General features: G+C 34.1%; 2 protein-coding genes across 2 annotated transcripts; both read left to right on the top strand.

Annotated features, from left to right (window-relative positions):
- The first annotated feature begins 146 nt into the window (after positions 1-146).
- LOC126828507 (tetratricopeptide repeat protein 36 homolog) lies at positions 147-7,489 on the top strand. Its single transcript, XM_050558294.2, has 4 exons — positions 147-280; positions 3,779-3,964; positions 4,561-4,662; positions 5,322-7,489. Exons 1-4 carry the CDS (start codon positions 157-159, stop codon positions 5,483-5,485), a joined length of 576 nt encoding a protein of 191 aa, XP_050414251.1. The 5' UTR covers positions 147-156; the 3' UTR covers positions 5,486-7,489.
- A 2,036-nt stretch (positions 7,490-9,525) lies between these two features.
- On the top strand, positions 9,526-14,247 carry LOC126828506 (uncharacterized). Its single transcript, XM_056102567.1, has 5 exons — positions 9,526-9,694; positions 11,217-11,276; positions 11,705-11,897; positions 12,099-12,256; positions 13,111-14,247. Exons 1-5 carry the CDS (start codon positions 9,632-9,634, stop codon positions 13,369-13,371), a joined length of 735 nt encoding a protein of 244 aa, XP_055958542.1. The 5' UTR covers positions 9,526-9,631; the 3' UTR covers positions 13,372-14,247.
- Positions 14,248-14,973: the final 726 nt, after the last annotated feature.

Below are 14,973 nucleotides of genomic sequence, written 5' to 3'. Positions count from 1 at the left end.
TCAGACCTTTTTGAAACACTTTGTAAATATCATTCACAACATAAATCTTAAATGTTAGCTTTGTTACATCAAAAAAGTATAACCCAAAATATAATAGAGTTGAATATTTAAAATTTGTTTCGTTTTACAATTCCTGAACAATTTGTAAAAGTAAACATGGCGACCTCCATGAAATGTGAAATTACTTCTCACGATAATGCTATATTATCACAAATATTCAACCCTAATTTACCATATTTAGAGTGTGAAGAGAAAACGTGCGATACGCCAGTTTTCATAGGTAAGTAGACGTGGCCTAGAAGAGAAGCTTCCTCAAACAAATGAAATAAAGTATTAAAGTAAGTAGAGCGAAGCTAATCTGATGATTGTTGTCTAGTTCAGTTCTAAACGTAGATCTCATTACACTCGCCCTGTACGTTCAGGAACTGCCCTATTGAATCCTTGTCGGAAAACTTTTGAACACCAGTCAATTTTACTGGGCAACGATATTATTCAAATTAGGTAACACTACAGACAGGGCTGTCGATTACATGTCATTTCGGTCCCTGATCCTTGTGACTTGTCATTTCGGACTTACAATTTTGAATGTTTACGAAAAGATTATTTTATTTATTTGCCTGTACTATGTATAAAAAAAAGTTGCTGATAAATTTATTAGAAATAGGCCAATTCAAAACACGTAAGAAAATATTTATTAACATGAAACAAATGGTTATTAAAAGGCTCCACCAAACGATAAAACATTAGACTTTTGCACTTACGGTTCTTTGATAATCATCGTTTCCCGTAAAAGTAATATATTTTTTTAAAAGAAAAAATATGCTGATGAATTTATTTCAAAATGACCTACACAAAAAACAAAAATAAATATTTACACGACATGCACTGTTTTTACAAGTCCCTAGAAATTGTTAACGATAATCTGTAAGCTGCACCTTGCCATGCATTCCTCGACAAGCTTGTTGTAGATGGCAGTATAAATCGACAAATTAGTGCGTACAAAGCAAAGTGTTTTTTTGTGGAAAATATTAGAAATGACAACGATCAAAGCAGGATAATTAAAGCTGATTAACCGATAATCCCAATGTTATTGTAGTATGTGCAAAGAAACCTTACGGTTCTTTGGTGGATGAGGAAAAACCTGAGTTGTCAATCATCGATAATGGTGGCCGTGTGTTGATTGCAATTATTCCGTTAAATCACGAAAAATTATTAGCAGTGATCTGTCAATCATGCTCGTTAAATATTTGATAAAAGAAAAACAAAGTATTACTAAATATACACAAATTTCCATGTTTATCAATTTCCATAATTTTTCTGTAAACGCAAGTGACAAAAGAGCGTATAATACCGACATCCAAACTCTCATTCTAACCACAACTAAACATAATATCAATGCCGTATATATCAAACTTTCAATCAAATTGACTGACATGCCGCCTCGCTCAACAGCGGCTTCACTTCGTACACTCTATCATTTAGCCTTGGTCTAAAATTTCCTGGAGTATGACGTCAACGTAACGGTTAATCTCCGCTTACGACGCCATTTAAAAATTTAATCATTCAATGAAATCCTGTTTAAATCCAAACCATCCGTAGGTCTACAGAGTTGATTTTGTGCTTGTTGTGTAAATAAAGATCTAATTTATAATTTCTGTGACATCTGAAGCCTAAATAAAGACTTGCAACAATCAGATTTAGCTCTTGCATAATGTATGTTTAAATAAAACGAAAAAACAAACAGCTGTTACTATATATCACATAAATTTTAAACAATCTTTTAATTATTCATCAGAGTCAGAAACGTCGCCAGACTGAGTCCAAAAAGTCGTCAAGTAAGTCCGAACCGTCATCATACTGAGTCCGAAAGGTCGTCTGTGTTGAGTCCGAAATGAATCGGGGACCGAAATGTTGCGCTACCGGGCTGTCGGTAATTTTTCACAGTTGATCAAAAAGTCCAATTTTGCCAAATTTGATTGGCAAGATATTACTTTAATTCATAACAAATGATTAGATTTCATTCTTCAATTTTTTAGCACTACCACATGTAGTTATGACAGTTTGTGAATGTGATGTAGACTTTTGATTAGGTCTTATGTCTGAAGCCAATTCTTGGCAGTGACTTCCGAAGCCCCACTCATTTTAATTGTTATTTCTTCATTACGTTAGAAATCTTCGTTAGAAAACAATTTTGTCTGCTTTTTATCATGTATTGCTATTGTTGTTGAATCGGACACACCTCGATTAACTATAAACAATAATATTTTACGGGAATTCGTACTTTGATTTATCATTTTACAATACGTTAACATTTATTTATTTTTTTATATTTTATTTACAATACGTGGAGCATACACTGGATTTACTTCTTTCAAAATGAATACTGGTATAATTACTTGAAATTGACATGTCTCGCAACGTGTGTGGTACTACTTGATTCCCTATTTCCGGTTTAATAGTCTCTATTCATAGAGTTATGTTTCCTGTATTATATAGTATAATGAATTGTTTCTGGGTAGTTCGAGAAGAAAATGTCACACAGAGAATTCAGTTTTGTTTATGAAATTTTATTTTACATTTTATACACGTTGAAAGTGTTGAGAAAGCCTTCTAGTCTTCAAAATGAGGATAATCTTTGTGTCAATATCCAAAGTGACAAGCATATTAATGATTCGCAGTTACTTTGAATAAAAAAAAACGTTAGATTTTGATTAGCGATGGACAAAATATGTATCACAAATTCTGCTGAGTAGAGCGAAGTTGCATAATTAAAGATACATTCCCGCATACAAACTTGGTGATTTGATGATATATTTGGACTAAAAACATATTCAAACTAATTAATTTATCATAATTTTGCTTCAAATCGTTCTCAAAACATTGTAATTGCCAAGGAATACACTGCTATAAAAATGGATCAAAAGAGGTCATGTTTGTGTTTAGTTTAGTCCAAATATATCATCAAATCACCCAGTTTGTACGCGGGAAGGTATCATTAAATAATTGATCTTAATTTAATTTTAAATTGTATATGAGTATTGGGTTAATAACCGATTCATTTGGAAAAAAAAAACATGTGGGAAAATTATTTTCATTGACGTCATTGATTAATTTGGTAAGATGCGTAATCAGGCTTGGATGAGAGATTTGCCCTGTGTATCCTGTTCCGGTCTGAATAAGTCAACAGTCTATGAAAGTTTCAGTTATGCTCCTGTGTTACCGGAAAAGAGATGTGCGAAATGCTTTAGAGCTTAGCACTATATCAGGCTAAAGACAGTTCTATTACGTTCAGTATTACAAAGATATGATGACGCAAAATTCTATCATTCTATGCAAATGGTAAAACAGGTCTACATTTCCTTCAAGTTGAGCTTTTCACCATTTTGCAATCTATGGTAGGCTGATCCCCAAATACATGTCTGTTTGTTTTTGGATGACGAGATGATATTATAACGTGTTCGCAAAATCTAATTGATAAGCCTGTTTTTAATCAGATTTAATCCAAGCCCGGAGTGTATCTGGCTTGAATCCAAGTTCGGTGATTATCTAGCATTGATATTTTGATTTTGTTTTCTTATTTAAACGTTAAATACATACCAGCGTGGATTAAGACATTCAGTATTTTCTGATAAAATGCAAATTACGCACCATTATGTACTGCAAATAATCTGTTGTATGACAAGATGTTTTAGTTATATTTGATTAAACAACTATACTATGCTTATTTAAAAAAGAAATCAACAACTTGATGTTGCTTATGGTATTGTTTACATTACAGAACCACCACCAAGTCAGGCTGTACTTGAAGCAAAAGAACTAGAGTTGCAAGGTGTACAACTTGCCGAAACTGGAGATATTGATGGAGCTCTGAATTTGTTCAACCAAGCTGTAGCGAAGGCTCCGGAGTGGCCATCTGCTTACAATAATAGAGCACAGGCTTACAGAATGAAAGGACAAAATGAAGGTATTTAATAAACCATGTATCCTCTTACATCATATAATATTCATGAAGAAATAAATAATCTATACATGTAATTTAATATTATATTATTTATAAGCTTATTTCAAAATAATTTTGATCCTAGACTGCCCAATTATTAAACTTGACACAACTTTATGTTTAGAGAAACCATATATGGTACAAGCATCATATAGTATTACTAGGAAAGGTCAGAATTTCTGCAGTGAACACATGTCTCTTTGAATTGACATGATACATGTATTTTAACTTGAAGGTCTTGGTAATTTTGTACTCTAAAGTAATGTGAACATAGATGTATCAGTCATACATGTAGTGTGCTTAAGATGATAGGTATAATATGTCATTGAGTCTAGTGGCAGAGTTTTGACCCAACTAATAAAGACCCCTACTCGCTAACAGATTCTTGAAATAATTCTACAACATGTCTGTTAGTCCCAAAATGGCAATAATCATGCTTTTGGAGAATTAATTCAAGAAAGCCGAGTGACTTGAAAACAATGTACATGTATAATATAATGTTTATATAACATATTCCAAAGCTTAAACTTAAAAAATAAGTATAACTATGTTTTTTACAGAGGCTCTACTGGATTTGAGTAAAGCAATACAGTTGAGTAATGGTATAGGGAAACCAGCTAAACAAGCTTTTACCCAGAGAGCTCTTTTAAGAAAATTAGCAGGTATGTTCCACATTGGTCGTCAGAGAGTGTGAGTGAATGTACTAATGTAGCCATGTCAATATGGTTAATCTTCTGTTCAGTGATATGGTTGACATTAAACATACACTATGCAAGAGCTAAATCTGCCTATTGCAGGTCTTTCTTTAGGCCTGAAATGTTATATAAACTATTAATTAGACATTTATTAACAAAACAAAACCATAATCGACTCTCGATGGCAACGGATACTCGAGATTTTAACTAGATTAAAACGGTTCGCCATTTAAAAATTTAATTTAAAAATGGGAAAGTGAGGCTAAGTCCCGATTATACCAGTGCGCTGGTTACCACTGTGCACGCATCTTGTCATAACTTGGCTGAGAATGAAGTAATTTGAATGAAATTTTCAATATTTTCTTTTTTCATCATCTATTTTTGAATTATTATAGCAAGAATGACCAACTCTTTATTAAACTTCTAACTAATGTATCTTTAATGAAATTGTTTGATTTATTGACTAAAGAAAAATATTTTATATATTTATTATACTGACAAAATTACATAATAAAAATTCAGATGTGATATAATTTGAATTAAATTTCTTTAATCTCTTATATCCTCAGATATCAACCATCAATTAATTCTTAATTGAAAATTCATCATGCAATTTTATGTTTTAGGAAATGATGAGGATGCTTTGGAGGATTTTAAGAAAGCTGCTCAGCTGGGAAATGAGTTTGCTAAACAGCAGATAGTAGCTGCTAATCCATATGCTGCCATGTGTAATGCCATGTTGGGAGAAGTCATCCACAAAATTCGAACAGGAGAACAGTCAACTAATTAAAAACATTGATAAAACAGTGATATGAAGAAAAACATTAAATTTTAATATCTTATAATTTGAAAGATTTCCATAGTTTAGCAATAATTATCATTCTGGGACTAGGGCTAACATATAAACTAACAGATCATCCCATAATAAAATTTCAGATTGTATTTGAAGGCATGTAGCCTACAAAGTATTTAGTTTATATCCTAGTAACTGATGATTAAAATACGGTACCAAGTTGAGTGGTTGGTTTATCTTCTGCTTTTCAAATTCATGCGAGTATCGGTGACAGCTCCTTTGAGAACAAGGTCTAACACATTTTCTCTTGGTTGTGCTCGTGCAAAGTCTTTTGAAAACTTGTTCAACTGTACAATTACACTAGGTGTGTGTTGTCATATTTATGCCATTAATTATGGTACTTTTCTGTTTTGTCAGCAGTTACTGTGGTTTGGGTGACGGACCAAACATACAAGCCTGGGCATAAGGCCTCTGTCACAGACTTTGTGCATATATGTCATGTTATAAAATGTGTCTGACAAAGTCTGTGGCAACTGCCTTCTGTCCAGGCTTGCACACATAGAATATTAAAACCTAGTTGTAAGAAAAATTAAAAGTATTTTTCTGTTTCTTCGCGACTTTTATCTGGTCATATATACATAAATATATATATTTTATAGAGTTATATTTAATGAAATGTGTAAATATTAACAGTGGAGAGTGTTTTACAAGTATTTTGTTCTGAATAATAAACGTAACGTTTTAGAAATTATTTAATGTATCAGTGTTTTGGAAGTAGGCCTACGTCGGGCAGCACTTAATATATTTTAGAAAGCCTACAAGTAACATAATAAAGTTTCTAGGTTATTGATTTGGCATATATTTTTATCAAGTGATAATGTAGTTATAAAATGGAAAAAATTGATGGCGTGATATTTTGATATAGGGTAATATGCTAATAATCTCAAAATATTTTATTTTTACTATTGAAGGAGTGTTATTTGTATATACATATGGCAGCTAGCCTAATAATGGCCGAAAGAATGGGTATATTATTGATAAAAGATTGGTGGGATATGATTGAGATATGTTTAATATATTATAGTTAAATTGTTATGTTGACAGGTGATAGAATATATGCATGTGTACACAGGGGCGTACATATTGATTTTGTTTCGGGCTGAGGTGTTTAGGAAAACTGAGACCTGCTGATGCACAGACCCCTAATACGAGTGACGCAGCTCCGATCCAAGCAGGACAGGTGCGAGCGTTCTAGTGGATCCGGGGGGGGGCATGCTCACCCATGGAAATTTTTAAATCTAGAGTCCCTGAAATGTCATTTCGTGGACTTTGGGGGAAGATTTTGTAGAATTCTGATGGTCAGAAAACACTTAACATGAGTAAAATTGAGTACTATGCATGAGAATTCAGGTTTTTTATTAAGAAATATGCAAAAACGTACAAAGGACTGTTAAACAGTGACAACTTCGGAAAAGTGATAATAATTTACATGGACCTATATCTTTGATATATTGTTGTGATGAATATACATGTACATAAATTAGCAAAGATATGACTATGTCCTCATATTTTCATCAAGTGTCTGCACCAAATCAAGTTTGACCACCGATTGATGGTCAAGATTGATCGTGTCTGCCATTGAGGCGTTCCTGTTTCATCACTGAATGCATAACAGTTTTAACAAATTTGAACTTTGAAAAACTGACACGTATTGTGATATCGAATCAAAGCAATCATAAGTATACATAGATATATTCATACATATATTAAGTATTTTGGATTTTTCCCTTGTATTTTGTTTACCTCATTCATTCATTTAGTCGCTAATGCATAATTTTGGGACCGACTGCACTTATTTTGCAATCGACTATTATAGTATTTACGCCCCTGTTTGTAGTTTGAATAAAACTACACATTTTTAGTCTTTCTTTTTACATGTATTGATGATTATTATTGGCATAAATAATAAAAATTAAAACACAATGTAGTAAACATTGTTTTATTTAAAATAACAGACACAGCACAACTCATATACACAAATTGTCTAGAAATGTTTTGGTTGTTTTTGTGTTTTGCGGACGTTTAAAGGGCTTTAGTCTATTAATAGATTTTTTCAATAAAATTTGGTTTGAAATATTGGGGATGTGGTGTCTAGCTATGACATTAATATTCATATGGACACAGCTCACCAAATATTCCTACACTGATGAATGAAGAGCGAAAGTTATTTTTAGTCTTTCTTTTCCTTTCCCTCCCTTTTGCATGGCGGTTTTTGTTGACATATTGGTGTAGAATCGAAGAAAAGGGTTTAAAAATACATTTTCTGCCAGGTTTTGGTGAATACTCATTATTTTGAGGCAGAAGGATACAGAGTTGAGAGGTTGCTTAGGTTGAAATGTAGGGCAGAAAATTGCATGTTAACTAGTCTTTATTTCCAGTTTGTGTATCTTAAGTTTTCCATGGTGGACCTCATACGTGCTTTTGGGCAAGAAGTTACCACATGTTGCTCCATCTGTGGTAGCAAGCGTTCTACCCAACGAAAATTTGGGAAAAAGTTAGAACCGGTTTAAGAGATGAGAATTAACATTAAAGGAGCTAAATCACCAATATCTGGGACCTAGAAATTGACACAAATGGGCCGCAACGCATATAATAATGTACCCGGTAATATGAATGTATATAAACTGATTTACATTCAATCGTTTCTGTTTTACTGTAATTTCTAATCAGTTCTGTTCGGCGAATTGGGCCAGAAGTCTCAATCCATTGACAATCTTTAGCGTCTGGTTATTACAGTCAACACCGATAATATTTATTGCGCATGCTCTCCAGATAAGAATATGTGTCACTGTTTGACATGACTTGTGGAATATGTCTAGCATTGTTCTTCGAGTCTCTTGTTACAAAGGTTGAAACGCATTATGGTAGCCTACATGATTCATGTACCAATAGTAAAATGTTTATTTTGTCTTAAATATTGGATATCAGAAGCACATCTTTTCCCGACAAGATCACAACATCAATGTTGATTTAAATTGACAAATAATTGGTGTTTTCAATGTCAAAGTATTTGGATGATAATGAGTTAGAGACTTAACTACCGGTACTTTAAAGTCAGTGGGGAAATTATTAGTGATCTGTATTCTGTCTTCGTGTACAATGGAAGATAACTCCATTCTAGATGGAGGCAAACCACCATTAATTTCTTCATTGACTTCAATGTTATAATTACGGCATCTGCCCACCTCCAACTTTTCCTTAAATTTTCGTTGGGCTGAATGCTTTTCACTACAGAGGAACAAATGGTTATGTCTTTGCACTAAAATTTGTATGAAATTATGATACTTTCTTCCCGCATAAACGTTATGATGCAGAAAAAGTTTAAATTACACATTAAAATATTTTCAACTACCGGTAATTTTGAAAAGTAAATAAACACTGAAAATCACAAAATTTGGACTTAAATAAAAAATCCTCCTCAAAAATTTGTCAAATATTTTTGAAATTTTACCATTTCACTTGTTTTATTATAAAAATGTCATATATATGAACTTATATAAAGCCATGAGGCAGACCACCATTAAATTTCACACGAATTGTAGTTCTTCTATTTATAGCAATTTTCTCTCTCTCTCTTCTCTCCTTTTGCATGCCCATTTTTGTTGATTTTTTGGTCTAGAATGGACGAAGAGGGTTTGAATTAACATTTTCTGCCAGGTTTTGGTAAATATTCATGATTTTGAGGCGGAAGGATAACGGTGTTATCAGGTTGGCTACGGCGATATGTAGAGTACGGCAACTAGTTTAGTTACCGGTACATGTTTTTAGTATGCTTCTTAAAGTTTGTGTATCTCAAAATTTTGGTGGTCAACCTCATACAAATTTTAGTGCAAAGGCATGACCATTTGTTCCTCCTCTGTCTGTAGTGAAAAGCATTCAGCCCAACGAAAATTTGGGGAAAAGTTGGAGGTGGGCAGAGGCCAGAATTAACCTTGAAGTCAATGGGGAAATTAATGGTGGTCTGCCCCCTGGTACGTGGAATAGAGTTGTCTACTCTTTCATGCAAAGATAACTCTTAGTAAAAAACAAAATAAAAATAAAACTAGTGAACTACTAGTTGTATAGTCGTAACAAGGTATTTAGATGTCAAGAAGAGATAGACATACATTGTTAAATTTCATAGATGGGCATATCCAAGAAATAAAGGTTAAATAAATAGTTTTTATGTTAAATAGACATATCAGTAGGAACTTTCTCTGAAAGTCAAGCAACAAATGACATTTTTGTCTTTTGACACAAGTAAGGCTTGTGACGACAGGCCTCACAAACAAGCCGATCTGGAAAATATCTTTCTAGGGTAAGGTTTACAATTTACATGTCAAACGTACAAATTGAAGCCGTAAAAACGGTTGATGGTGGGTAAAACTATTCTGAAGGGTTAGGGTTGGAATTGTGGGTAGTAGGCCCCATATATGGAAAGATATTTTTCCAGATCGACCAAGATCCAGTATCCTGCCACAAACAGGTACAATTTTTATGTTTACACAATTACTGAGTTTAATACATTTGCCTGATAAAGACGAGAGTATACTTTTGTCAAAACGTCGTTTAGTATTAAACTCAGTAATTGTGTATCCATAAAAATTGTAGGCCTACCTTGTGTTATATGATTTTTGATATTAGATAATATCAGGGCTTAGTCTTATGATCATGCTTATGATCGTGACCAGCAGATTTCGGGTATGCTTACTGTTACCATTTCAGTAGTTTACCAGACTAAAACACATCACGGTATTGCATTTGCAACGTTTTTATCTACATTCTCATATTTATATCCATGCATCCTCCAGCACAATGATTCATCTAAGAATGAAGAAGCAAATAAGAATATCGGTACCAAAATAGTTTAGCCACTAAGTAAAGGAGTGCCCTGCTGTTGATCACCGTACCATTCGAAATTAAAGATACATTATGGGAGATTTTTATAGAGAGTTGGCCATTCTTGCAATAACAGTTCAAAAGTAGATGATTAAAGAAGAATATATTGAAAATTTCAGTCAAATTACTTTATTCTGAACATAGTTATCATCGTTGTAATATTTGACTAGAAATGGTAGTGAAATGTACCTTCACCTTGGCCGAACGTTTGATTGACAGGCGTTAACTCCACCTACATATCTCGATTATCAAGTTAAGTTTTCAATGGCATGCGGAAACGCTCTACAGCGGCCTCGCTAAGTACACTCTATCATTTAGCCTCGATCTAACTGACGTATTCTCATCAGGGTGCGCCATATTTGAATTTATCAATAAGTGAAATCCTATTTAAATCCGAGCTGTAGCCGAGCCATCCGTTGGTCTACAGAGTTGATTTTGGGCTTGTTGTTTAAATAAAGATCTAATTTATAATTTCTATAACATCTGAAGCCTAAATTAAGACTTGCAATAATCAGATTTTGCTCTTGCATAATGTATGTTTAAGTTAGCATAAATACTGTTACCCTCAGTAGGGTTGTAGGCTACTTTACAATGCGATGTGGTCTGGATACCCATAGGTTTTAATTTACGAAAGAAAACAGGTAAACAATGTCTACCTTGTCTTTAATTCATCAAGTCAAGTTATTTAAGGTGTCGAAAAACAAAATGGTAGAAGCAAGCATGTAAGTACCGGAACCCTTATTTCGTTTTAACATAACTTGGCTTAATTCTGTATTATATCCCTTTTTAGTGGACATTATATGGAATTGGAGGAATAGGATGTATATTAATCATCAAAAACATTTATGGGGTAAGTTCAAGTATGTGCTTTTGGCTACCAGTTAAAAATTTAGTTTCTGATTTTTTGTTTTGTACATTTCATTTCAAAACTGCCCATTTATGTCACAATTTGATCAACTGTCAACTACGTTTTATTTTCATGTTGTACTGCCTTGATGTCTGGCATATTTATTTCAAGACTATATTCAGATCACTTATTGATCGACCAGACTGTCTTTACAGAATACAGGGCTTCGTTTTGTGATGAATTATAGAGATTTTAAACCTAAGACGACCCAGGGCCTTTTAAATAAACTAAAATATTTTAAGAATTCAACATTTTCATTGAGAATTAAAAAGACAGCATTCTTAAAATATTTAATTTTAATGGGGTTTTATTTTGGACAAAATATAAACGATATTGTCTAATTTTAATAACTTTGCTTTTTTAAATTTTAGACTAAACGGTTTATAAGAATACATGATATACCATCTACATTTATTGATAGAAATGTTACTCTACAAGGGGAGGTAAAACGAATAGATGGCAATATTTCCGGTGGACCTGATAAGGTGCCTATAATATGGGCAGAGCATAAACCTATTCTTACAATACCATTTACAAAATGGTGGAAATCTAGCACTACTGGTTGTAAGTATTTATGGATTTTTTTTCTTTTGTACTTTTTTACCGTGCGTATTCAGAAGTCGCTATATATGTTCTTCTTCTCGTCTCACCTGCCTACCCCATTTAAATAATATAAAGCCGGTTTTAATGCATTACGTTTATATTAAAGATAACTTGACTATATGCTCATATGAATATTTTAAAAATGTGTTTTCTTTTTAACAGGTGTAAAGGACAGATGTATCCCCATAGGTTTAGCCGGTGTCAATCTAAATCATTCCGTTTTAGATTGGTTAAATGACAATGTTAGAAATAAACATATTTGGTTCCAGCTTTTGGAATTAGAGGAAGATAGAATTGACGCTATTATTAAAATTCGAAGAGTAAGTAATTTGGAATACTACTAAATTGTCGACATACCACTGATTGATGTACATGGGGCGGTTATTAAATTTGTAATGAATTTTTTGTTATAGCCATTGTTATCTTCTGTATATCTTAAATCAAACATAGAAAAGTGGTTTATCATCTCTAAAGGTTGCACCGGGTTTCAAATACAGGTATGGGTGAATTAGGACTCTACAAGTTTATCAGTGAGTTCAGTTGCCCAATAGCTTTAATTGTTGGGAGTAGTGGGATTCGATAAAACAAAAATGTTGGTATAGGCAGAGAATGGACCATCATGATATTTCAAGAATAAGTGTTTTATGTAACACGGGTTTGGCTAAGATTGTGAAAGCTGGATTGGATAAATAGGGAGCCCCGGTGGCTCGGTGGGTTAGACAATGGCTCACTAACCTGGAGGAGTGGAGGTCCTGTGTTCGATTTCTGCGTTGGCCGTGAAAGTTTATCAGGATTTTCCGGCGTGGTTCCACCTTGTCAATGGTGCAGGACAGAGGGCCTGGCAAGGGACACGTTTGGGTGGCGTGCATGTAATCTGTAAAAGACCCCTTGGCAGTTGGAATTGGATATAAGAGTAGGCTGTAGCACCGCTTTCCTGGCAAAATTTCCCTCATAGCACACTGTATGGCATATGCCCGTCTTCATTAACCCAGTCAGAGCAGAACAGTAGGACTTAAACCCCATTTCATTTCATTTTTCCATGGAATTGAAAGAAGAGTATACGCCGAAATGCGGCCAATAAATAACACCAGGTAAATTATGGGGATGTGTTAAGACCAATTCCATTTCACTGCTGCATGCATTGTATATAACACTGTACTTTTTTTATTTCCAGGGTTTCCTCAAGGAAAACATTAACAAATGCCTAATAACTGGAGGAATAGGAAAGGTGCGCGATTATGGAGTCTTGCCTAAAAGTCGGTTGTATCAAGATCTAATTATTGAACTAGTGAGGTTAGAAAGTAAAGCTGACAAAAAAGGTGTAGGAATGTGGTCAGAGGAAAAGAAATCTTATTTATTTCAAAATGTTATCTCGGGACTAAAGAGTGTTATTACTTTTCCGTACTCCTTATATAAATATATAAGACAGAAGTAGGGTGGCCCATGCACCTACAGAAATACAGTCAACCGCTGATAGTTTGAGACTACCACTGAAGTGTGCACATTCGCCGTGGCGAGGCCAACTTTCTGACAGTATGATACTATAAATAGCCATGGCACGTGCAATTCTCTACAAATCTATCAACTATTACAGCCGTAAAAAATTTATTGTTGACGATTTTGAATAGCAGTAAAATTAGGCTTCTTGGTTATTACAGCAGATTTAGAAATTACGTTCGTTTCATTTTTTAAATCGCTTGATCATTAACTGTACCGTTCAGAGCGGCATCTTTTGGTTTAGTACAAATAATATCTCTGAAGCACTCGGGTTAGACAGGAACATGATACTAGCAGTAGTTTCATTTTACTTTTACAAGCTTCTTAAAACAATTGTTGAGCTAGCTAACGTGCTCATTTCTAAATTCAATTTCTTGTTCTAGCTTTCTGTTATGTTTCGTAAAAAAGTAGTCTTGATTATCCCGACCTGTCAATCAGCCCTTGAATGGTCGATAGACTGGTTAAGCGAGACTAATTTCAAAACAAGGGCACGTAACCTATCTTTTACTCAAGAGTGTCTGGATGTTATGGACGACACATGGAACCAGTTTTCAGTCTATTATTTATAGATGATTAATGGTCATAGCTTATTAAGTACAACATGATCGTTTATTTAGTGACTATAATTGTGTGAAACTGATTTGAGGCTTGGCATATATATATAAATATTGTGGCGAAATTGTCGAGATATATGGAGATATTTATTTATGGTAGGTCACCCTAACAGAAGAGAAAATAGATATATACAACAGATGCCATAGCGTGACAATTAAGAGGTTTTTTTTAGAAATAAAGATATTACAGTTCCCTCTATGCATACTATTAGTCGATTGAGTTTGTTTTGTTTTGGTTTTATTTCTGAGGTGGGGGGGGGGGGGGGCTGGGACAAGCGGAGCAGCAAAAACCAAATCCTCTGTGGAGCCTTCCATAATAGATTAAAACTTTTGCCCTAGGGCCCCACATAGGCTTGTGAGGGCCCCGACTCCAAACAATGAAAATAGTGACTAGACAGGGGCCCACCACAGTGGACCCTTAGGCTCGTCAATACAAAATATAGGTCTAATAGTAACCAGAACATAACCAATAATATTTAGTGTATACATCATCTTTATTATCTTTTATTTTAGAAAAACAAAAAACAACACTCACAATGGGGTGGGGCTGGCTGGCTATGACTGTGGTGCACTCAGATGAGCTATAATGATATGAAATGGGGTTTAATGCCCTACTGTTCTGCTCTGAAGAAGAGCATACACTGTAACAGTGTGCTATAAAAGGAAATTTGGCCTGGACGGCAGCCCCACAGACTACTCTTATTTCAAATTCCAACTGACAAAGGTTCTTTTACTTGCATGTCAATGTAAACATAGAACCTTGGTTTTTCGCACCATCTGGATGACTATAACTTGTCCCCTGACAAGGTGGAACCATGCCAGAAAATCCCAATGATCGAATACGGATCTCCAGGTTAGCGAGCCATTGTCTTACTCACTGAGCCACTGTGGCTTCCTATAATAATATTGATCACATTTAAGGATTT

Source organism: Patella vulgata, chromosome 7, assembly GCF_932274485.2.
Source record: "Patella vulgata chromosome 7, xgPatVulg1.2, whole genome shotgun sequence".
Classification (NCBI taxonomy): Eukaryota; Metazoa; Mollusca; class Gastropoda; family Patellidae; genus Patella; species Patella vulgata.
This window is presented reverse-complemented; position numbering and strand designations above follow the sequence as displayed.

Coding starts and splice junctions, on each gene's coding strand:
- LOC126828506 (XM_056102567.1), top strand. CDS start 9,632: ATGTCAAGAAGAGATAGACATACATTGTTAAATTTCATAGATGGGCAT. Junction 11,277..11,704: donor TCATCAAAAACATTTATGGG/GTAAGTTCAAGT, acceptor TTTAAATTTTAG/ACTAAACGGTTTATAAGAAT. Junction 11,898..12,098: donor GAAATCTAGCACTACTGGTT/GTAAGTATTTAT, acceptor TCTTTTTAACAG/GTGTAAAGGACAGATGTATC.
- LOC126828507 (XM_050558294.2), top strand. CDS start 157: ATGGCGACCTCCATGAAATGTGAAATTACTTCTCACGATAATGCTATA. Junction 281..3,778: donor CGATACGCCAGTTTTCATAG/GTAAGTAGACGT, acceptor TTTACATTACAG/AACCACCACCAAGTCAGGCT. Junction 3,965..4,560: donor AATGAAAGGACAAAATGAAG/GTATTTAATAAA, acceptor TGTTTTTTACAG/AGGCTCTACTGGATTTGAGT.